Below are 25,402 nucleotides of genomic sequence, written 5' to 3'. Positions count from 1 at the left end.
TGAGTAGCAGAACATGCTCGATGGGCCAAATGGCCTGCTCCTTTTTCTTAAATTCTCACATATTGCTGAGAATAGCTCCATAATCATACACTGCAAAATGGAGTGTTCTAGTAACATATTTAGTAGTCTGACTAAATGACTAATGCTGGAGGAGATCAAAGATCCCTTTACCCTCCAGGACTCCAACGTCAGTGCAAATGATAACTGCTTCATATTGCATCAGGCGCCACTGGCTTCTCATTGCATGAATTACCAACAATAATGAGTGACGAGTGGCACAATGGTTAGCACTATTGCCTCACAGCGCTAGGGAAGGGACTCAGGTTCAATTCCTGGCTTGGGTCACTGTCTGTGTGGAGTTTGTACATTCTCCCCATGTCTGCATGGGCTTCCTCCGTGTGCTCTAGTTTCCTCCCATAGTAAGAAGTCACACAACACCAGGTTAAAGTCCAACAGGTTTATCTGGTAGCAAACGCCACTAGCTTTCTGAGCACTGCTCCTTCGTCAGGTCAGGTCCTCTAACTCGACAAAGGGGCAGCGCTCCGAAAGCTAATGGCTTTTGCTACCAAATAAACCTGTTGGACTTTAACCTGGTGTTGTGAGACTTCTTACTGTTTACCCCAGTCCAGCGCCGGCATCTCCACGTCATTCCTCCCACAGTCCAAAGATGTCTGGTTAGGTGGATTGGCTGTGCTAAATGGCCTTTTAGTGGCATGTGGACTAGTTCGGGTAAATGCATGGCGGTGGGTTTGGGTGGGATCGTGGTCAGTGCGAACTCAGTGGACTGAATTGGCTCCTTCTGCAATGTATGGTTATACAAAGACTTATTAATGAGTTAGAGCAGTTAAGAAAACCTCAATTCCCACCTTAAATCCAGCAAACAAAAACTTGCTTTGGTACAAAAGCAAGACACTGATAATCCGACATATCAACAACAAGTGCTGAAAATATTCAGTCATCAGTATCTTCGCAGAGAAAAACAAGGTTAACGTTTCGGTTCAACGACCGATTGTTTGGAGGTAATCGGATTAAAGCGAGCCGCATAATGAGAACGGGGTCCCCCTTTTAATGAATAAAATGGGCTGGCTCTGCTGCGTCAAGCTGGGCGGATTCTTTCGCCTTCCCTCCCTCCCTGCGATTCTCTGGGAAAGCTTATAGTCGGACTAAGTGGGAAGGAAAGCAGTGAAGGCTGATGGCAGCAGAGAGTGGCGAGTGCAGGAGGACCGGGGGGCAGTGAGTTGAGTTGAGTGAGTGAGGACGGCGGATGAGGAATCGCCAAAGTGCAGCGGAGATTGCAGGCGGCCGCGGCTCTGATCTTTTCACTGCGAGCTTTCGGATTGGCCCGGGATCATGCCACGGTCGTCTATTGTGGACGTGAGGGTCCAGGACGTGCAGAAAAGACGGATCCCCAATAAGCATTATGTACGTGAGGCTGCAGTTGCTGCGCTACTAATCCCAGCACCCGTGAACTGTCTCTGGTGCTTTTTCCCTTCCAGCCAGGAGAACAATGTTGTGGAGCACTCGGTGGGTGGGGGGAAGATCTGGGAATGCAACTCGCGTTGGGGGGAGGCAATGGACTTAAACTGAAAAGCAAGTTTTAAACAACTGTCTGGCACCTACTTACACCGAGGCTGATTCAGATTTCATTTTTAATTCCAAAGGAGTTTGTAATTATTGTGACGATCTGATTAGTTTGGCTTTTTTAGCCCCAGCTCCATCGCCACTCACACACACAATGAAAATAGATCTCGACTAGGGAGGATTTTGCTAAGGCACACAATATTTTTGTTTTAAGTGTAGGTTTCAGGAACTCCACCGACTGTGACCGTGGATGGATAAGGGAGAGGGAAGGGGGTGCTTGTAGTAACAAATAATGAAAAGTTTCCTTTCAGCCCCTGCAGTTATGTTACAGCAACATCGACCAACATGGGAAGAAAATGTGCCACTTGGCAGTACACCCCCTCCCCACCCCCTTCACGGCTGCTGTTTATTTATTGCGGGCTGAGATCGCATTAAAATAAGAGTTACGTCTACAGTTCCGAATTCAAAACTTGGGTCTTGAGATGCTGGGTGGGTCCCACTGTTTAATTTCACTCTGAAATATTACCAACCTCTACCTTCTTGGAGCCGATTCTACATATATATATATATATATAAGATAGTGTCGGAACTGGTAATCAAGTAAAGCTTTACCGATTGCATTTATGAAGCACATCAGCTTTTCACCACGGCACGCAATTGACTTTAAAAACAAAGTGGTTCATTAGAACATGAAACTTTGGAAAAGATATCGAGAGACACGTGTGGGATTCACCTTGATGTGGAAGATATCCCTCCAGATGAATCGCACGTGTGAATGAATCGCCTACCCTATTTTTAAAAGTATATACTTCAAGCGCTCTCCCTAAATTGCCCTTCAGTCATTTTTGTGCTGACGGCGGCGATTTCTAATCATTTCGCAGCCGCCGGTCGGTTTCAGGTAATTCACTCTTTTGTGAGCTTGACTACTGAGAATCAATAGGTTCTCAGCTACGTGAGCTAGCCGGATCCGGTCCTCATTTGGACAGCCGCCTCCTCCTCCTCCACCACCGCCCCCCCCCCCCCCCCCCCTGTATTTCCAGAGTGCTGGATAGCTGCAGGCGATGTTTAGTGACTTCCCCTACAGGCTGACAATTAGACTTGCGCTGCGTTCTCAGTATCACATCAAGTGCATTTATTCCTTGGGCCATGGGGCAGTAGGAGGATAAATATTTTGCAACGCACTTTTACAATAGCGATATATATTTATATATTGATTTTTGAAAGAGGGTGTTTTTTTTTTTGCAGGATTTTTTAAAAAAGTATCAAATGGTTAATTGGTACATTATTGGAAAACTGCTAATGATTGAAATCATGCCTACCATCTGACATAGAAAATAAGTTTGATGCGTATGGTGGAGTACAGTATGCAATTTTCTTTAGAAGATGAATCACCCACAGGCTGTTTATCGTTAACAGATTAAAAACACTAAATATTTATGTTTTACCCAGTAATGGCATAAACCTCTGGTGAAACTATTTGTACTGGAACGTCACACTGATTTTTGTTTAATAAAAGGCTCACTGAGTGCTCCAGGTAAGCATTTTCTCTACCTCTTAGTACCAACATTTCCAGATTTTTTTGATCAAGCTCAGCAGCAAAAACTTGGCAGGCGCTCAGTAAAGGCATTGCTGTAGGGAAGTTCATTTTATTGAGGAGTTGAAGACTGACAGCGTTGTGATGGGTTGCTGGGTGGGAATGAATGATTGACTATGTGAAAAATAGCTTATGCTTCTTGAAGGATTGGAAGCTTTCCTTCCATTTGAGGGTATCTGGATAACTTTTATCCATTGTTGCTATATTTCAAATTGAAAAATTGCTGGTTGAATTGATGCAATTAAAGCCACTTTTTATCTCGAGTAAACTGGGATGCAATGATCCATAGCTTCTCTCAAATGAGTGTTGCTCAGCTGCTGGCAAACCCATCATAAGCCTATGGGGTTAATTAACACATGCCAGAAGATCCCAAGAAAGATGAGTCAAAGTGGAGGACCTAATACAATTGTTTTAAATTGAAGTTTTATTTATTAGTGTCACAAGTAGGCTTACATTAACACTGCAATGAAGTTACTGTGAAAATCCCATAGTCGCCACACTCGGTGCCTGTTCGGGTACACTGAGGGAGAATTTAGCATAGCCAATGCACCTAGCAACACATCTTTCAGACTGTAGGAGGAAACCCACACAGACACAGGGAGAATGTGCAAACACCATGCACACTGACCCAACCCTGGGAATCAAACCTGGGTCCCTGGTGCTGTGAGGCTGCAATGCAAACCACTGTGCTGCCCTAATGGGGGAAGAAGTAATTTGTAGTTTACCTACCATCGTCTTGGCTCAAGGCAGGTTTAGCGCAGAGCGGGGATTGAAATTATGATTTCCTTTCCTTTGCGGCCTAGCTGCTGAGTGGATAAGCATATTCTGCTATTGGTGGAGTGATGACATTATGTTTGGTTATAGCCAACTGATCTCTGGTGGCATTGCCCACCTGGAGAAAAAAGTGAAAGCTAGGATTCTCCATCATGATCCTATTATTAGGGATGGGATTACTTTGAAATAAAATGGAGGTAAGGAGGAGAGGTTTGCCTATTGTCTGATCTTATCTAAGACTGTTCCTCACTTCAGATGAGACCACTGTGACATGGACGCAGAGCCTCAGTTTCTTTCAAACCCCATAGTATTTATTAGTCTTCCAGGGGGCATGAGCATCGACAACAAGGCCAGTGTTTCTGTCCTTGAGAGGATGGCAGTAAGTTGCTTTCTTGAACCACTGTAGTTCCTCTGGTGTAGGTGTTTTGCACAGTGCTGTGAGAAAAGGAATTCCAGGATTTTGACCCAGCAACAGTGAAGGAACGGCAATGTAGTTTCAAGTCAAGATGGTGAGTGACTTGGAGGGGAACTTGAAGGTGATGGTGTTTCCATGCATTTGTTGTCCTTGTCCTAGGTGCCAGACTTTGTGGCTTCGGAAGGTGCTTTCCAAGGAGTTGCTGATGTGCTCCTTGGTGGTGGAAGGAGTGATTGTTCAGATGGTAAATGAGGTGTTGCTTTGCGCTGGATTGTATTGAGCTTCTTAAGTGTTTTAGAACTTGCACTAATTCAGGAAAATGGAAAGTATTCCATAACACTTCTGACTTGTGCCATGTAAATGGTGGACAGGATTTGGGGGTAGAGAGGTGCGTTATTCACTGCAGAATTCTCAGTCTTGGCCTTGCTTGTGTATCCATATAATTATATGATTTAGGAGTAAGAATAGGCCATTCAGCTCTTTGAATGAGATCATGGCTGATCTGTAACCTCAACTTTACATTCCTGCTTAGCCTCGACAACCTTTCAAGAATCTGTCAAGCTCTGACTTAAAATATTCAAGATTTTGCTCCCACTGCCTTTTGAGGAGCAGAATCCAAAAAAACGCCTGAAACTCTGAAATCATTCCTCCTCATCTCTTGTCTTAAATGAGTGATCCTTTATTTTTAAACAGTGACCCCTAGTTCTAGATTCTTCCCACAAGAGAAAACATCCTCTCCACATCCATACTGTCAAGAACCTTTGGGATCTTAAAGATTTCAATCAAGCTATCTCCTACTCTTCTAAACTCCAGCAGATACAAACCTATTTTGCACAATCCTTCCTCATAAGACAACCTGCCCATTCCTGATAGTCTAGTAAACCTTCTCTGAATTACTTCTAATTCATTTGCACATCTTAAATAATGGGTCCAATACTGTACACAGTGTTTTCATCAGTGCCCTGTACAACTAAAGCATAACCTTCCTACATTTGTAATTCCCCTTGCAATAAACAATAATATTCTAGTCATTTATGTAATTACTTGCAGTACCTGAATATTCGCCTTTTCTGATTCATGCACTAGAGCACCCAGATTCCTCCGCACCTCAGAATTCTTTGTACTCTCAAAGCCACAGTTTTTCTGGGATTGCCAAGACAAAGATGGCGGTAGACTGAGGAAGCCCTGTCAATTAAATTAAGAGGTTTATTGTCCTTTGCAGTAGTCCATGTTTGCAAGTAATTTTCTTTGAGGACATAAACATGGTATTGTCTTTGAGAGAGACTTTATATAAATGGATTAAAACCATATTTAAAACCAAATGAATATTAATTGGAAAATTCAGGGTTGTTTGGAGGAAAAATTAGATTTTTTTTGTTCTTTGAAAGCTTGGCCATTTTTACTACCTACTAATAGGAATATGCCTCTAAATATGAAATCTGTATAAATACATGAAGAATAGCCAAAGTAACTTCACACAAATGGTAATGCATTTGAAGATTTTATTGAAATAGTGAAATATATGAATTCTATTTGTATATGAGTAAGTTTGATGAAATTAAATCTTTTAATGCCATTAACTAACTTCCCCTCTGAAATTGCCAGTTATTGTTGGTTACATTTTTACAGATAGTCTCATGAAAGTGCCTTGAACCTTTCTGCCTTTAAGAATGTCTATTCCCACTGCTAACTTCTGTCTGAGCCCACTGGCTGCTGAAGCCGTCAATCATCTCTGGGTTTGAATTTTTCATTGCCCTCCTGGATGGTCTGCCACATTTTACAATCTGTAACTTGTGGTCATCCAAGACTTTGATGCTTTGATCTTAATTCAAGTCCAAGTCAAGTTCCTCTCTCTCTCTCTCTCTCCTGTGCCTGCTGACCTACATTGGCTTCTGTTCAAGCAACGTATTGATTTTAAAATTCTTATCCTTATTTTCAAATCTTCACTTGGCCTCTGCAACCTCCTCCAGCCTTTGAGGTATCCACGCTGCTGACATTCTGGCCTCTTGTAAATTCCTGATTTTGCTGCTTGTAGCTATTCCTAGCAGAAATTCTGCTGTTATGGTATGTCACGCTCAATTGTCTTGCTCCATTCTCAGACATCCATTGTAGCTCATCTGCAATTGCTCTGTCATGACTGCTTTTAATTTTAATTGTTCCTTCAATCTTCTAGGCTTCTGGAATACATTTCCACCTCTTCGCTGCTTTCCTCTTTTATGACATCCCATAATTTCTACCTCTTTTGTCAAGCTTTTCATTGCCTGATCTAATTCTCCTCCTATGGTTGATGCCATTCTTTGTTTCATAATGCTCCTGAGAAGCACCTTGTGGATAAAAGCTGTTGCTTGAAAAGCCTGAACCTAATGGCCCAGATTTTGCTGCATCAGGGCATCTGACACTATTGTCAGATTTGTCTGTACATACTTAGGTTCCAATTTTTTTTTGCTGAAAGTGCAAGTTGATAATGGTACAATGAGGAAAACAGGACATCTGAAATCTGAATGAACAAGATAACCAATTTATTGACTTACCCAATCTGATTGAAGGATTGTGAAGTAAACGCTACAAGGATTGAAAAGGCAACACCTATCAGACTGGGTGAATTCAATGTCAAATAAGTTATAGAAAGAGAAATAAAGAGGAAGAACGTTTCAGTGCCAGAGAGGTTGATTGGCAGTAATGGATAATCGTGTTGTTAAAAGGGTACATCTACTTGCAATGACAAGGCTTCATTTTTTTGTTGTGCGCTTAATTCATATTTACTGCATAAATGCAGCACTTCATGCCATCAATGCATTTCAGTACTGAGGCTGTTTTCATCAACCTTTTTTGATTTGATTTATTATTGTCACATGTATTGGGATACACATTGAAAAGAGGTGTTTCTTGTATGCAATATAGATAAATCATATCCTTCATAGAGTTTATAGGGAAGAAGGAAAGGAGATGGGGCAGAACGTAGTGTTACAATCATAGATCAACTTAAATAAGGAGGTCCGTTCGAAAGTCTGATGGCAGCAGAGAATAAGCTGTTCTTGAGTTGGTTGATACATGACCTAATGACAGAGTGACACAATTTGGACAGTAAGTTTTGGATATTTGCACTTAGCCATGTCTCTGCTGCTTGGCTAAAGTTGCTCATTTATTCATGAGTAATGACGTAACTAAGTGTTCAGTTTTGGGTTCAGCTTCGAGAAGCCAAAATGTTCCCATGTTTTAATAAATCTTTGTACTCAGACATAACAAACAGACATGCAAATTAGGAGCAGGAGTGGACCACTTGGCCCCTTGAGCCTGCTGTACCATTCAATAAGATCATGGCTGAACAGCTTGCAACTTCAACCCCATATTCCTGCCTACGGACAATCATTCATCCCTGGTTAGCCAAGAATTTATCTAGCTCTGTCTTTAAAATATTCAAAGACTCTACTTCCACTGCCTTTTGAGGAAGAGTGTTCCTCAGGGCTCACAATCCCCTGAGTGAAAATAATTATCTTCTTTTGTCTTAAATGAGCAATTCCTTATTTTTAAACAGTGACCTCCAGTTATAAATTCTCTGGCAAGAGGAAACATCCTCTCTGCATCCACTCTGTTAAGACCCCTCAGGATCTTTAAAGGTTTTGATCAAGCCACTTCTTACTCTTCTAAACGCTATTGAATACAAACCTAATCTCTCTAACTTTTTCCCATAAGATAACCTGCACATTTCTGGGATTGGTCTAGTAAACCTTCTCTGAACTCCTTGAAATGCATTTACATCCTTCCTTAAAAAAGGAAACCAATATTGTATACAGAACTCTAGATATGTTTTCACCAGTGCCCTGAAAAACTGAAGTATAACCTCCTCTACTTTTGTAATCAATTCCTCTCGCATAAACAATACCATCCTATTAGATTTCTTAATTAACAGACATAAATGTGCAATGTTTTTGTAGAATAGCTTTTTAGTGCTGGTACAACAGTAGTGTGGGGCCTATTAAGAACAAAGAAAATTACTGCACAGGAACAGGCCCTTCGACTCTCCATGCTACACTGACCATGCTGCCTGACTTAACTGAAACCCCCCACCCTTCCGGGGATCATATCCCTCTATTCCCGTCCTATTCATGTATTTGTCCAAACGCCCTTAAAACTCCCTATTGTATCTGCTTCCACTATCTTCCCCGGCAGTGAGTTGCAGGCACCCATCACCGTCTCTGTAAAAAAAATTTGCCTTGTACGTCTGCTTGCCCCTAGCACCTTAAACCTACGCCTCCTAGTAATTGACTCTTCCACCCTGGGAAAAAGCTTCTAACTATCCACTCTGTCCATGCCCCTCATAATCTTGTAGGTCTATCAGGTTGCCCCTCAACCCCCGTCGTTCCAGTGAGGACAAACCAAGTTTCTCTAACCTCTCCTCATGGCTAATGCCCTCCATACCAGGCAACATCCTGGTAAATCTTTTCTGTACCCTCTCCAAAGCCTCCACGTCTTTCTGGTTTTGTGGTGACCAGAATTGAACACTATATTCCAAGCTCGGCCTAACTAAGGTTCTATAAAACCGAAACATGACTTGCCAATTTTTGAACTCAGTTCTCCTGTTGATGAAGGCATGCCGTATGCCGCCTTGACTACCTTCTTCACCTGTATTGCCACTTTCAGTGACTTGTGTACCTGTACACCCAGATCCCTCTGCTTACCAATACGCTTAAGGGTTCTGCCGTTTCTTATATATTTTCTGTATATTTCCTACCAGTATTAGACCTTCCACAATGCGTTACCTCACATTTGTCTGTATTAAACTCCATATGCCATCTATTTTGTGTTTGAATGACAGCTGCAGAATAATATCAAGGAACAAGAGTAAAGTAAACAATTCCAGTATAAAAGTAATTTTAAAAGTGAACAAGATGGAATCTAATTCTTCATCCTGGATATCGTACATAGCAGCTTGCTGCAAACAATAATGTTTGCTGGAATCCTTTCAACAAATGGGTATCATTTAAATTTAGACTGAATCTGGATACGTGCAGTATATCCAAGCTCATAAATTTGAGTTCCAAGTCTATGTTTAATCTAGCTACCACATTGGATGAAAGACTGCATTGATTGGCTTAATGGATCTTGTTTAAGCTTGAATATTAATCGATCTGGCTGTTTTAATTAAACTAGGACATGCCTGAAGAGGGATAGTGAAAAATTGCTGATACTTTGGGAGGGTAACTAGGACTAAGGTATATTTATTTCTATGAGACTGGTAGAGGGAGCTTTACTGATGTGCCTGCTTTAAGACATTTTGACATTTTAATAGGTCTTTATGCATGCTGAGGTACAGTGAATCCTATGAGGATACACTGAGCCCAAATTTCAAAAAGAAAGCATTTGTGTTTATATAGCACCTTTTCACAATCTTAGGTTGCAGGCATTTTGCAGTGAGTGAGCTACTTTTGAAGTGTAGTCACTTGTTATGTAGAAATCATGGCAGTCAATTTACATACATCAAGGCTTCAAAAGAGCAATACATTCAAACTCTTTAAGTGATGTCAATTTGGAGGAGAAATATTGGCTGGGGCACCAGGAAAGACCTTTTACATCCAGTTGAGAGGACAGAAGGATTTTCGGTATAATGTCACCTCTGACAGTGTGGTGCTCAGTAAGAAGTCTCACAACACCAGGTTAAAGTCCAACAGGTTTATTTAGTAGCACCAGCCACAAGCTTTCAGAGCACTGCCTGTGGAGGTCCTCTCCACTTGGTGCTCACTCAGCAATGCACTGAGTGTCAGTCTTGAGTTTGTATTGGAATCCTTGAATGGCACTTGAACCGCAACCTTCTGACTCAGAGACAATAGTGCTTTCAATGAGCCACAGCATTCACTACATACCATAAACCTGAAACTGCTTGGTCGGTGCCCAAGTCTAAAGTGTTAAATTTTCAAGTGCGAACATGCCTCATCTGAAAATGGAAGTGATACAGTGCTTTCAGTAAGGCTACAGGGTGACTGCGATTTCCTTGTCTCACACAGAGACTCCTGAATAAGCATGTTGGTTGTTGCACATGATCAACAGCCTTTGTATGAGGCAGGATGTTCTTTTGTATAACTCTTCTCCTTCTTATACCACCCCCCTCCCTCCCTAACTCTCCCAGCTATTAAAATAATTGTCTGGTCACTGTGTGGTGAGTTGGTTGCTAGCCAGCAGACACTCTCCATTATTCTCACATTGCTCAGTCTGAGCTATTGACAGAGTCTGTCATAGGTTCAATTCTTTCCAACTCCTAATTACGACAGAGCGGTCATTACCTCCTTTGACTGGAAGTTGAAAGGATGTGGCAGTGGCTTTAAAACTCCTTTATATTTTCTGATTTCAGCAACCCAGTGATTGCTGAGGGTGAGACTGTATTTTTACTCACAGTCCTGTTTTTTCAGTTCTGTGGAAATTTGCAAAACCTGCACACACAGGATATCCATTGTTATTGAGCTTGAACTGTAATTAAAACTGGGGATTGTATTTCATTAATATATGCAATTGATTATTGATATTTTAACTTTTTTGATTATATTAGTAAATTAATGAAATTCTCACTTTGTTCTTTCATACAATAGTATGTTTTAATTCTCAGTGCTTCCCTTTGAGATGTGTTCAACAGTCTGCAGTTCACAACATGTGTGCTGCAGATGTTTTAGCATACCTATTAAGAGTAATGAAAGAATGACCAAATGCTGATGCGAAGCTGGAAATGAATGTACAGGAACAGGATGTTTGCAGTCAAACTTGGGAGCCATGTGTGTCGGTAAATTTGCTTACTGTATTTACTTTTGAGTATCTATATATATCATCTGGTACTAGTCATGCTGCCAATTTGTCACTGTTGGTTCCATTCTCAATTAATGTCACCCTTCCTCAAGTTGTTTGGTTTTGAGATAAATATGTGTTCAAATTCAACATGTAGGTGGAATTTTCCTTGAATCGCACTAAGTGTGGTAGCGGGCATTAAACAGTTCTCCTTTCCGGCCGCAAGAGTGGCTTTTGTTGCACTTCCAATCATATTAATCATGCAGGCAAAGAAATTGTGCCGTATCACTGGTTGGAGGCCTCTGAATCACCTGCCACAGCGTTATCTGAACATCCTCTCCTGCCAGTTGCCATATTTAAACAGTAATTAATGCATGCAGCCTCGGATTGCTCTGGTGATGACATGACCTTGAAAACCAAGAAGAGTTCAGTGACCATCGCTGGAATGCCTTTTGGAGGCCCGCCATAATGTTCTCTACCCCAGGTTCTGACTTCAGGAGGTCCGGTAAACTCATCACAGTGACTTGAGAGGCCTTGACAGTGGTGGCCGTTGCCAGCTGGGTCATTCTGGGTCATTTATTCAATGCAGAAAGAGGATGAATTATCTCATCTGTGCCACCAGGACAAGTCAACCATCTCAGCACACAACTCACAATCGCACAAGCCCATCACACATTCATTGGCATCTCACTCACTTCAGTTCAAGGGACATCATCGTTCACACTCTCTCATACACCCTCACATCTCTATCAAGCCTCATTTCCTTTCAGCATTGCCTTCTCAACTCTCCCTATCTTGAGGCTGCATGGACTCCTCAGCACACCCAGGGGTACCCCCCCATACCCAGGCAAATCCTAGCCCTGCATTCATTGAAAAGCCATCCTGGCGTTACAACTGGTCTGACAGGTAGAGATTCACTGTGAGCCCTCTAAAAGTGATGTGGCACTGCCTGCAAAACCTGCTGCTGAGGCAGCAAGTGCTGCCTGAAGCAAAGTAGGCCTGATCCATGTGTGTACCATTGTGAAACATGTGGATGTGCAGTCAGGATCTCCCAAGAAATGGTGGGGGATTGTTGTAAATAGGTCTGTGGTATTTCCCAAAGAGTTCTGCTAGCCTTCTGGGTTGAAGTGGGGAATTGGCATAACCCATGAGGAGTTGTGGCCTCAGAGTTCCAGACCTAGGCCCACCAAGGAAAGCGAGGTTGTGAAAGGCATGCTCACTCACATAGAGATAGCAAAGTGTGCCCCAATTCCATTAAAGTATCTAGAAAGTGTCATTGTCAAGCGTCTGGAGCAGGTTACCTTGCTACTTTCACTCTGTCAATTAAATTGCGTGTTCCCATTTGTATTTGTAACTTGGCTCACATTGTATATGTTGTGGAATGTAAGAAACAGATTTAGTATTTGCCTAGGTGATATGGCTGTGCTTGGGGTAATAACAAACCAAATGATCATCCTGTGATATACATTCTTTTCTGATCAGTTTCTTTGGCTTTCAGGTTTATATCATTCAAGTCACATGGTCCAACGGTTCCACAGAGGTCATCTACAGACGCTACAGCAGGTTCTTCAATCTGCAGGTAAGGTTTGGATCACAACCATAGAATAACGGCAAAGAAAAAATGGTGGTCAAGAAGGTTCTTTTGAATTTCCTGTTAGTTTTCTTGGTGACTATCTTGTACTGATGGCCTCTAGTTCCTACAAGAGGAAACATTCTCTCTGTACCCACTCTATCAAAATCTTTCAGAATTACAAAGATCTTTTGGTCACCCCTCAACCTTTTTATCAAGAGAAAACAAGACCCTGCATGTTGATCCTTTCCTGATGTGTATTCCCATGCATTTGGGATATCATTCTTGTAAATTTCTCTATAAGCTCCCCAGTGTCTCTGCATCCTTTTCCTAATATATCTAGAGTTGCACAGAGTAAACCAATCCTTGATGTAGGTTTAGCAAAAGTTCCCTACTGTTCAACTCTGTCCCTCTGGAAATGAAGCCCTAATGATTGGTTTGCATTATTTTATGGCCATGCAAACTGTGATGCAACGTTCAGCGATACAAGTTTGTGATACAAGTTGTGCAGCTTTATCCACCTTTTTGCTCCAGATCTCTCCAAGTTTATAGAGAACATGGTACAGCTCCTACCAAAGGTTATGAATTTGGTTTATTAAAAGTATGAAAAGAAAAAATAGATTAGATTTTGTTGTGCCACATTAATGAATTTCTAATTTTTTTAAAAATGTTTCTTGAACTAAAGTCACTTCTGTGTAAGATGATGGACACAAGACCATAATAATTAGAATTAGGCCACTCGGTCCATCGAGACTGCTCCGCCAGCCATTCAATCATGGCTGATATTTTTTAAATTCCCATTCTCCTGCCTTTTTCCCATAACCCCTGATCCACTTATCAATCAAGAACGTATCTATTGTCTGTCTTAAAGACATTCAATGATCTGGCCTCCACAGCCTTCTGCGGCAAAGAGTTCCACAGATTCACCATTCTCTGGCTGAAGAAATTCCTCCTCATCTCTGTTTTAAAGGATCGTCCCTTTAGCCTGAGGTTGTGTCCTCTGGTTCTAATTTTTCCTACTAGTGGAAACATCCTCTCCATATCCACTCTATCCAGGCCTTGCTGCATCCTGTCAGTTTCAATAAGATCCCTCCCTTATCCTTCTAAATTCTAATGAGTGCAGACCCAGAGTCCTCAGTCATTCCTCATGCAGTAAATCAAGTCCATTGGGGATGGACATGGCTTAATATGGTGCATATTTGCTGATAGCTGAAAAGACCAGTCTGTGCTTTTAATATAAATTTGGACTGCTTTGTGTTTTGTCTTATCGTAATGACCTGGCATGCAGTGGGACTGTTAGAACTGAACTAAAGAACAAGGGAAAGAGGAAGAGATTTGTCTTTATATGGCACTTTGTGATTACTGGACATTTTAAGACACTTCACAACCTACCAAGAATGTTTAGAGGTGTCATCACTGTTGTAATGTCAGAAGGGAAGTTTCAGTGTTGAGCCAGACCCATATGTCTCCTGCCTAAAATGATCTTATCTGGAATCAGAAAAACACCATGCCAATAGAAGATTATAGATGATGATGATGATGATGTTTGGAGATGTCACATCGTGTCTGCTTCAATGGGGAGATGATGATTCTGATACTATGCAGGAGCTTGATTTTGGTGCTTTAATTAAAAAGGAAATAAATAGTACCTTCTCTCATTGTGGCAGCCTCACATATTCTAATATATCAGAGTTCTGGAATGGGATTATCCAATCTCATCTGCGATTGCTACGCTGTTGCCAGCGAGAATGGAGAATTTGATGCTCAGCTGAAACTCCTTTGACTGTAGTGGCACTGGAGAATCCCAGCTGTGGACGAGGTGGGAGGTTCTCGGTGCTGAAGTTCTAGCCAACCAATTTGGGCCTGATAAATTTAAAGAAGACATGAACAAAAGAGCCTTCTTTCTTCACCCTTCTCATTCTTTCTCATCTCAGGGGTGGCACAGTGGTTAGCACTGCTGCCTCACAGCACCAGGAACCCGGATTCAATTCTTGCCTCGGGTCACTGTCAGTGTGGAGTTTGCACATTCTCCCCGTGTCTGTGTGGGTTTCTTCCGGGTGCTCCGGTTTCCTCCCACAGTCCAAAGATGTGCAGGTTAGGTGGATTGGCCATGCTAAATTCCCCCTTGGTGTCCCACGTTGTATAGGTTAGGGGGATTAGCTGGGTAAATAGTTGGGGTTGCAGGGAACATGATTTGGGTGGGGTTGCTCCTTACTGTCAGGGGAGTTATGTGGGTTACAAAAATAGGGCCTGCCTGGGTGGGATTGCAGACTCGATGGGCCGAATAGCCTCCTTCTACAATGTAAGGATTCTATCTTCTCATCCTCAAACTGCAACATCAAACTCCAGATGGGTTATAAGTCCTCCCTTTTGCAAAAGCAATAGCTATTTCTCCCAGAAAGGAATCATGGAAGCATTTTTAGATAATTAAAATACTAGATATAGTCATGAGTGATTATAAAAATACAATGTACAGATTCTTTTGATCTGGAAAGGGCATATGTTTATCTGTTATTGATTGCGAAAGAGAAAACTTATTGGTTCCACTCACAAGGGACCTGACCTATGTGAACATGCAAAAAGCATCCAGGACTGAGCAGTTCACTTAATCAACTAAGGCACATCTCTTCCGTCATCAAAGCATTGTGGCTAGAATATATACAATCTACAGGACACAGTGCAGCAACTCACCATGCATTTTAACAGCATTTCCCACACTGTGCCAAACAGAATGACAAGGCAGCAAAGTCAAAGGAAAGATTATCACCTCCAGATTCCCCTCCAGTACAGCACCTTGACTTCTGACATTTATCATGTTCCTTTATTGTCACTGGAATTCAATATTTATTATCAGTGTGAAAGTAACATTAATAAAAGGAGTAAGTAGTTGAAAAAGAGAACTCACTAGCTTCTCAAGGCAAGTAGGGATAGGCAATAAATATGGCCTTGTCAGTGCTGCCTATATCCCTAAATCAAATGGAGCAATGTTTGTTGAACCATTGTAAGCATCTGTTCAGGTGAATTGCCTGGAACAAGGCTGAAAATTTTCTTTAGATGGAATCCCAAATAAATGACTGCTTCCCTATAATAATTGTTTAGCAGTTTTCTATGGGTGACTTGCTTGCTTTATGTCTAAACTCAGAGTTTGTGCAGCAGGTCTCCTGCCTGTGAACAGTCCTGTGCAATAATGACAGCATATCCGTTATGTGCTCCAGATCAATAATGCGATTGTTGGAAATTACCATGTGGCCATAAATGGCTCCGATTCAAGCCAAAAACAACTTAACAGAGAAGTAAAATTGAAATGCAAAATTAGTTTTATGAGTGTAACTATTATAGGTTACATTCCACTCCATGGAATTCTACTTCAGATATGAAATGACCCATCTCACTGCCCTTCCTCCAATTATCATGTGTGGACAGTTAGTGACCACAGGGTCCCTTAAAGGCCATTCACATCAATGAGATATTAGAGGCGAGTTGGTACATTCAGATGAATGGAGAAAATTGAGGAGGTTAAGTGTTAGGAAGGAAAGCACATTTTTATTTTAGAGTTTACCTACCCCATTTGAAAGCAAAGAGTTAGATTTTTGATGTTGTTTAACTTGGTAATGACAGTATTTGTTGTAGAGCCCGCTCCTGTTTCGACCCAGTTGATGTTATAACTAGATGGGAAATGCCCAGAATGGACACTGGCTCAAAAGACCTAACTTTTACTTGTTTTTTTTATATATCAAACATGGAAGAACAGGCTCATAGGACTGCTAATTAGTTTCAGCAACGGGGGAAAAAACGTTTATTAAACATGGATGATAATGCAATACTCCTCCCCCCTCCCCCTGAGGTTAATAGTTTGACAAAAAATTTAAGATTAACTTGGATTACAAAACATATTTTAAACTACAAAGATCTCATTAACACACAGTCCCTTTTCAAACCCACAGATTGGCTGTGGTCAAATTTACATTCCTCTCTGAAATCAAGTTAGTGTCTGTAGATTTCTCCTCAAAATCGCCCCAGATGATTGTCACATGAGAGCTTCCAAACCCTGTTCTCAAAACCTTGTCTCCGAATAAAGCTTTCCATTAGCAGATTGCATTCCGAATTCCACTCCACATTTTTCAAAGGACTTCTTTGAACAGAACTTCTGCTCCACCTCACCAGCAAATCCACTCCACTATTTTGTACCAACCCCTTTTATTTTCATGATGGCTTTTATACACAAACTCTGATATCCAGCTACTGACTATGCCACAGTTATTTCACTTAATGTCTCTCAAGCTATAGTAAAATATCACAAACCTTAGAACCATTTCAGATAACTTTCTGACTTCTCACTGGTCAGCTCCTTTTCAGTCTGTTTTTCTCCCAATTCTTCTTTCTTCCTTTAACTTAAAGCTTCCTGGAAACTCCTGTTCATTTCTCTAGTTTCCTTAAGTAGCTGTCTTCTAGATTTCTGGCAGTGACTTTCTTAACCATTATTGTATGGCTCATCTTCTAGCAAAGCTGAGAGAGATGTTAGCTGCCTGTCACCAACTGGTCTAGCTTTCAGTTAAAAACTGAAAAAAACAAACAAAAACATTTTGTTTAATCTTAAAAGGGCTTCTAATTGTCAAGCAGCACCTCAAACCTATGCTGGCCTATGATTTTTTTCATGGCATAACTCACTATCACAATAAAATCCCAGTTGGAATTGAAACCAATTCCTACAAACATCTTCGTCCAGTATGAATCTAACAGTAAGTCCCTTCCAGGCACAGAAGTATTAAATTAAACCCACCTAAAGCTATACATTATTTCAAATGTCTAACAATATAAATTTGAATCCTTTGAAATTATCTTTGGTTTCCTAACACTCTGGTGGACAAAACTGCTGATAATTACTATTTTCACCAATGTCATTATTTCACATCACATTAGGGTAGATTTTCCCTTCATGTGAAATGGGTGATAGTGAATGAGCAGCTCTTTTACTTCTCAATGTCATTAGAAATATGTATCATGAGAGATGATTTGCTATAGTCCGTTTTACATTTTCTCTCAAAAGCAAACCAATGTGACATAAAATAATTGCTTGGAAAATATAGTAATTATCAACATTTTTGTCTGCTTGAGCATGCTCTACACTAACGAGTGTACAATAAGCATTCCATTCATTCTAAAGGTATAAGTAAACAAAAATATGGGTTTGGCAAACCTCCACCTGTATTCATGGCACTAAAGGGATATATTTAAAGGTTTGGGTGGATAATTTTGTGCAAATGCTAGAAGGGAGAAGACATGATTAATTTTGTTTTTGTCAGGCAGTGGTTTATTATTCTGTCGGGTCCTGTTTCTGAGCTTTGGGTTGACACTTCTCTGTTCTCTATAACATAGTTACTGATCACTTTAAAAAAAACATTGGGCCTGGCCCAGAGTTTGTCCTGCATCCTTTTTTGGAAGTTCAAATTGCTTTCAGTAACAATCCATCTCTCTTTGATCCAATGACTTATATTTTTGATTTGTGCAGCAGTCCATGAGCCAATGTTTTTGTCAATTTTAAAAGCTTTGCTGTAATTTGTTTGGTATGAAACATTGGGCATGAAGCCTTGAGATCTATGCTGTGAATTCTTTCTGAACTTGGAGACCCTGTCAGATCAAGATAGGGACCTGATTCAGTTCTCAGTGTATGTTGTTCCAGATGAACTTGGCAAACCAGTGTGTCGATCTGAGTGTTTTTTTTACAATCTTAGCTAAGTTGGAAACATTGGACCACTGCTTTAAAATTAACTCACTTCTTGTGATGTACCACGGTGACTACTGATGGGTACTGTTGAAAGCCATTGGCTTGATGGCTGGTTTGTGATGCGAAGCAATGTCAATAGCATGGATTCAATTCCCTTGATGTGGATATGCCGGCGTTGGACTAGGGTAAACACAGTAAAAAGTCTGACAACACCAGGTTTAAGTCCAACCGAATTATTTGATAGTAAACTCACAAGCTTTCAATTCCCTTACCAGTTGAGGTTATTCATGAAGGCCCCGCCTTCTCAACCTTACCCCTCACTTGAGGTATGGTATCCTCAGGTTAAATCACCACCAGTCAGCTCTTCCCCTCAAAGGGGAAGTTGCCTATGGTCATCTGTTACAATGGCAACTTTACCTTTCCTTTAATGGACATGTGCGCTGGAATTCTTTCAATTCATCTGTCACAGAATCGGATTGGGCGAGGGGCAGACAACAGAAATGTCCATTGATCTCGGGTAGGAATTTCTGGTCTCGCTTGAGCGAGGCCATAGAAACCTTGCCTGTAGACTCTGCTGATTTTTTTTTAAAGCGTTCATTGACACAAAATGCTTGAGTATTCCCCCGAAGAAACTGGTAAGTTGGCAGCAGTAAGGTGATAGATTTTGTTCACAATGTTAGGACATGCAACAATTTAAAAGCAAAAGCTTCCAACTTAATTCCAACTTAATTACAGAGGAGATGTTAGGGGTAAGTTTTTTTCACCCAGAGGGTGGTGAGCGAGTGGAATTGGCTGCCGTCGGTGGTAGAGGCGAACTTGCTGGGGTCTTTTAAAAGACTTATGGATGAGTATATGGGATCTAATGGCATTGGAAGTTACAGATAGTTCTATGGCTTGGTAGGTATAGATGTGATCGGCGCAACGTGTGGGCCAAAGGGCCTGTTTGTGCTGTAGTGTTCTATGTTCTAAAATCATGGCCAGCACTTTTAGGATGGCGGAATTTTCCTTCCCCCACCATCTTAGGAGTTGGCAGCAAAAGCACTGCCACCCATACTGGTTAACTTCACCTAACTTTAAGTGTTCTTGTAAAACAATGTACCTTTAATTTGATTTTTTCAAGATGCTGAACATACACCTTCAATTTAATTCCAAAGTTTGAATTTTTTTTCCAGTTCTCAATTCATTATATAAGTTAATCTCTGTACAGGCATAAATAATAATGTGGAAACGCTAGCATTGGACTGGGGTAAACACAGTAAAAAGTCTCAACACCAGGTTAAAATCCAACAGGTTTATTTGATAGCACAAGCCACTAGGTTTTGGAGCACTGCCCCTTCATCAGGTAAGTGGGGGTTCTGTTCACAGACAGGGTATATGAAGACACAAACTCAATTTACAAAATAATGGTTGGAATGCAAGTCTTTACAGGTAATCAAGTCTTAAAGGTACAGACAATGTGAGTGGAGAGAGAGTTAAGCACAAGTTAAAGACGTGTGTATTGTCTCCAGCCAGGACAGTTAGTGAGATTTTGCAAGCCCAGGCAAATCATGGGGCTTATAGATAGTGTGACATGAACCCAAGATCCTAGTTGAGGCCGTTCTCATGTGTGCGGAACTTGGCTATCAGTCTCTGCTCAGCGACTCTGCATTGTCATGTGTTGTGAAAGCTGCCTTGGAGAGCGCTTCCCCGAAGATCAGAGGCTGAATGCCCGTGACCATTGAAGTATTCCCCAACAGGAAGAGAACACTCTTGCCTGGTGATTGTTGAGTGGTGTTCATTCATCCACTGTCGTAGTGTTTGCATGGTCTCTCATGCCTTGGGACATCCTTTCCTGCAGCATATCAGGTAGACAACATTGGCCGAGTTGTAAGTGTATGTACCGTGTATCTGGTGGATGGTGTTCTTATGTGAGATGATGGCATCTATGTCGCTGATCTGGCACATCTTGCTGAGGTTGCTGTGACAGGGCTGTGTGGTGTCGTAGTCACTGTTGTCGTGAAGACTGGATAGTTTGCTGCGGACAATGGTCTGTTTGAGGTTGTGCAGTTGTTTGAAGGCAAGAAGTCAGGGTGTGGGGATAGCCTTGGCGAGATGTTCAAAGCCATCTCCACGTCCTGACTTCTTGCCTTCAAACAACCTCAAACAGACCATTGTCTGCAACAAACTACCCAGCCTTCAGAACAGTGATTACAACACCACACAGCCCTGCTGCAGCAACTTCTGCAGGATGTGCTGGATCATCGACACAGATGCCATTACCTCATGTGGGAACAACATCCACCAGGTGCACAGTACAAATACTTGAAACCTGGCCAATGTTGTCAACCTGATACGCTGCAGGAAGGGATGTCCCAAGGCTTGGGGAGACCATGCAGACGCTATAACAATGGATGAATTAACACCGCTTGACAATTACCAGGCAAGAGTGTTTTCTTCCTGTTGGGGAACCCTTCAGTAGTCATGAGCATTCGGCCTCTGATCTTCAGGTAAGCGTTCTCCAAAGTGGCCTTCATGACACACGACAGCGCAGAGTCGCTGAGCAGAGACTGATAGCCAAGTTCTGCACACATGAGGACGGCCTCAACCGGGACCTTGGGTTCATGTCACACTATCTGTAGCCCCCATGACTTGCCTGGACTTGCAAAATCTCACTAACTGTCCTGTCTGGAGACAATATACATCTCTTTAACCTGTGCTTAACCCTCTCGCCACTCACATTGTCCCTCTAAGACTTGATTTCCGGTAAAGACTTGCATTCCAACCGTTATTTTGTAAATTGAATTTGTGTCTTTATATGCCCTGTTTGTGAACAGAACTCCCACTTATCTGATAAAGGGGCAGCTGTCCGAAAGCTAGTGGCTTGTGCTACCAAATAAACCTGTTGGACTTTAACCTGGTATTGCAAAACTTCTTACAGGGATAAATAAACCAGACCATCTGTTTAGCTCCTTACATCACCCAAATCCTTTAAATGGAAAGGAAATGGCACCAATTTAATTTGGAGACTAATGTAACTGTAGATAATATTGATTGTTTTAATGAGGGACCCATTAACCTGAGGAATGAAAGTGTGCAAGTTGATGCCTTACCTGAAATTATTGATTCATGTTGCATTTTGTTTATAACATCAATGGATAAGTCTCATGCAAAATACTTTCTAATGTCAGCAACAAAGCATCAGCACGTAAAATGTATTGAGGTGAAATTTGGATGCCTGCTGTTGGAAGGTTGAGTGCCGCAGCCAGTGGCATCTGGCCCAGTAAATTGGTTCCAAGTTATAAATTTTATTACTTTCTTTTGAACTGAAGTAACCTGGATGAATGAACTTTTTTTTGAATGAAACAACAGAGAGGACTTTCCTCGTCGTGTCGCATAGGGTGAAAGTATAATCAATGAATTTGGGTTGTCTATTTTGGATACATATCAATCAATGAGGTTAATAATTTGAATGGAAATTTAGCCATATCTTAGCTAATGTAGACTGCAATTTAAAAAAAAGCTAAAACCTGCTCCAATGTTGGGCTGGTCCAATGAATTTCCATGTCACATCTGCAGAGATGAGTTTGAGTGTGCTGACACTTTATAACCTCTGAGCTAGTGGCTTTGGACTATGTTTGATGTATTCTTGGAAAATCTGAGCTCAGCAGCAGCAGCACACCAGCCTAAAATCTTAATGCAAGTCAGCAACATGTTCTCATGTTCCAATTACTGCTCTTTTCCAATGAAAGTTTGAATATGTGATGTGGGCTTAACCTGAAAGCCAAAACCTACAATAACTAATGTTCTTTCATCATGATAATTCATCTCCTAAGCTTACCATGACTATCAGGACCTGTAATTTGGCTAATAACTTGACATACCAGAGGAGCCTGGTTCAGAAATAGTTCAGATGGTTGATATGCTGGGTTGCAGAAGCACATAGATCAGAAAGGTTTTAGGTTTGATCGTGATGAGGGGACAGCTTGGTGCCTGTAACAGCCAGGGTGCTCACAATCCTAAGTCCTATCCAATGATTTGATGGAAATGCATTTTTGTGGATATTATGTTAGAAGAGAAATGGCTTCAATGTGATGGTTGCTTCTGTTGCTTAGTGCATGAACAACAGTCACTAAGTCGAAGGACAGGAAGCTATTGGGATATTCTATGGAACCAGACCACAATATGGAGCAAACTTCTTGGGGAGGAATGGAACAAACAGTAAATGCAAGCCAATAACGTTGACATTATTGCTCCATGTTACTACCTGAAAAAGTATATTAAACAAAAGAAAAATCTTCCGAGTGTTACACTGAGCCAGCACTTCCTACTTTAATCTTGCACAAGGATTTTGAGAGAGTCTGCACAGGTAGTATTAATCTTCTGCCTGCACCATCTCTGATACTGCTGGATGAAATGGGGTTAATCATTTATTTCTCATTCCATTAGACACAGATGTATAATACGTGCTGTTGACATGCATTCATAATACTAATGGATATTTCATTGATATTGTTCATGGTGAATTGAAAGATGTTATTGAAGCTTGTGAGAGGTGTGGGAAAATAGCTTCACTGTTGTTTGGTCCACAAGAAATTTTAGTCCATTTAGCAAGTTTGAAGTTTTGTGCTGTAGTCTGTGCTTTAATGGGCTTGGAAGCAAGATGAAATTAAAGGTAGGCAAGGATTCTGATCAATAGACCTAACGTCTTCACATTGAAACATACTACCCACAATTTAAAGAAAAGAGGTTAATGTCAGTGCTAAAATAATGGCGAGAGAAATATCACCTGGGCAATTTAAGCTTTCATCTGCTAGGCCTAATTTCTAGGCTTTTTAAAACAATTTCAGTCCATTGTTCGGATGTTTGCAATTTAAGGCAATTTAGAAACTTCATGTAATTCACCTTGTTACAACAATAGCATGCTGAAAGGCTGTGACCATTGTGTGGTGCTTTTAAGACCTAGTGGTGTTGAGAGATGCTCTGAATCCTTGACAGCTGAGGTACTTGACTTAAAAGGCTAGTCTTTTTGAAAATTAATTTTGTACAATAGCAATTTGTCTGACAAATGTTCTAATGAAAGTGATTGGCACTGGGATTACCATCTGCATATTTCCTGGAATTCAAGACGTAAAAAGGAATAAAAATTTTGTAGGGAAGAAATGATTGGTGTGATCTAAAAACCACATTACCATTGAACAAATTCTATGAAAATAATTTGGCAAGTGTTTGCGGTGGGGCCGGGGGGGCAGGAATAGAATAGAAATCAGAAAAAGACTTTTGGTGAAAGGATGTGAACCATCCAACTATTCAAAAGTTTGAGTGAAGTTCATCATAACCTTTTTAACGCAAGTAAATTACCTTAATAATAAACAGTGGTCAGATCTGGGTGGCACAGACATAGCCTCAAATAGATAAGCTGGATATGTGAATTCTTTTGCAAAATTAAAGCAATTAAACTTTGAAAGGTTCATTTTTTAATTTACATTCATTTGTGCTGCTAGAGCGCACCCATTTAATGGCAAATTAACTTTTGGAATTGTGTAATGCTTTAAGGAGCATTATCCATCTGGGTGGGATATTACATCTGTTTTAGGCATACTGGGAGGGGTGTGTGGGGAGCCAGCCATCCAGTGTGCGCACGCACGCACACACACACACACACACACACACACACACACACACACACACACACACCCCCCCCCCCCCCGCAACACCCGGCAAGAAAAAAATGCATGTTTTTGTGTGGCTACATGGAGAAAACAAGTGTAAGAACATGAAATGCTGGATAAAATCAGTAGATCTGACAGAATCTGTGGAAAGAGAAACAGAGTTAATGTTTTGAGTCTATATGACTCTCGCAGAGTTGAAGAGAGGTAGAAATATAATAAATCATATAGTTGGAGAGGTGTATGGGGAAGAGTAGAAGGAGAGATTGACAAAGGTGTATGGAAAAGCACAAAGTGGGATGTTAGTGGTGCCATTAAGGACTGAAAAGTGCCAAAGGTGGTAAAGCTAAGGTAGCAGAATGTGTTAATAGAAGAACAAAGATCAGTGTCAGTGTCAGCAAAACTGAAAAACATGGGACAAGTGCCCATGTGGGGAAGGGGTGAGTTGTGTTGTGGCAAGCCAAGGGAAAACTGTTACTTGTGTACACATATAAGTGTGTTTGCGTTTTACTACAAAAGCAAAGCACTTCAACATACCTTGTCCTCTTTCACTTCTGTAAGATTCTTGTCTGTACAGATATAATAAATTAAATGGAATTTAGGAAATGAGGTATAATTTTCATCATACAAACAAGCAGCTACTCTGATTTATGTAACTCAAATCATAGAGTTGTTAAAAGGATTTTGCCCAAGATAGTCATAGATTTAAATGTCAGTAAATTACAGGAATTTGAGGTTGTTTGGATGCAGCAGATTAGATGGATAAATGGAAAAGGTTGAATTAGATTGAGGGGGTGGGCGATTTAAATATTAATGACTTAATAACTCTGGACCCTATCGTCCGAGCTCATTTACCTTAACCATCTCACTGGCTGAGGCAAGATTCATGGATGGTCTCTATCAGTGGAGACTAGACATGAAGGCCTCAGTGGGGAGTGGGATCAGAGGCCAGTGAAGCTCCCTGGATGGTCAGGGGCAAGGCCGGGCAGTGCCCACCAAGCACTCTGGCAATGCCACAAGGGGGCAAGGCAGAGCTGGGTGGAAAGGGAGTGGGAGAAGGGAATTCTTCCGAGGTGACAATTGGATGGAAGGGAAGGAACTCTGCAAATCAATCAGTCGGTATAGGAGAAGGGGGGAGCTCTGTAGATGGGAATGGGACAATGTCACTGTCTGTGGGGAGTGTGGGTAGACTTGCGCAGAGGGCAGTTGGTGACAGCATGGGAGTGGTTCAATGTCCTGGAATGGGAGGGGGAGATCTCTGAGTGATTGGGACATCTGTGCAATGGTGCCCTAAGAGGTCAGCAGCTGGCTTCACCAGCGAGCTCCT

General features: G+C 41.3%; 1 protein-coding gene across 2 annotated transcripts in view; it reads left to right on the top strand.

The window, feature by feature from the left end:
* The first annotated feature begins 1,182 nt into the window (after positions 1–1,182).
* The window catches only part of sh3pxd2b (SH3 and PX domains 2B), a 272,944-nt gene continuing 248,724 nt past the window's right edge, over positions 1,183–25,402 (top strand). For both annotated transcript variants that reach the window (XM_080201640.1, XM_080201639.1), the window contains exons 1-2: positions 1,183–1,422; positions 12,634–12,714. In XM_080201640.1, coding sequence (XP_080057766.1) covers positions 1,351–1,422; positions 12,634–12,714 — 153 coding nt within the window. In that variant the 5' untranslated portion in view covers positions 1,183–1,350. The remainder of the gene's footprint in view (positions 1,423–12,633; positions 12,715–25,402) is intronic.

The sequence above is a fragment of the Carcharhinus amblyrhynchos genome, chromosome 13 (genome assembly GCF_965287045.1).
Source record: "Carcharhinus amblyrhynchos chromosome 13, sCarAmb.v2.hapA, whole genome shotgun sequence".
Taxonomy (NCBI): Eukaryota; Metazoa; Chordata; class Chondrichthyes; order Carcharhiniformes; family Carcharhinidae; genus Carcharhinus; species Carcharhinus amblyrhynchos.
The sequence above is the reverse complement of the archived record's forward strand: the minus strand, read 5'-3'. Positions and strand labels throughout refer to the sequence as shown.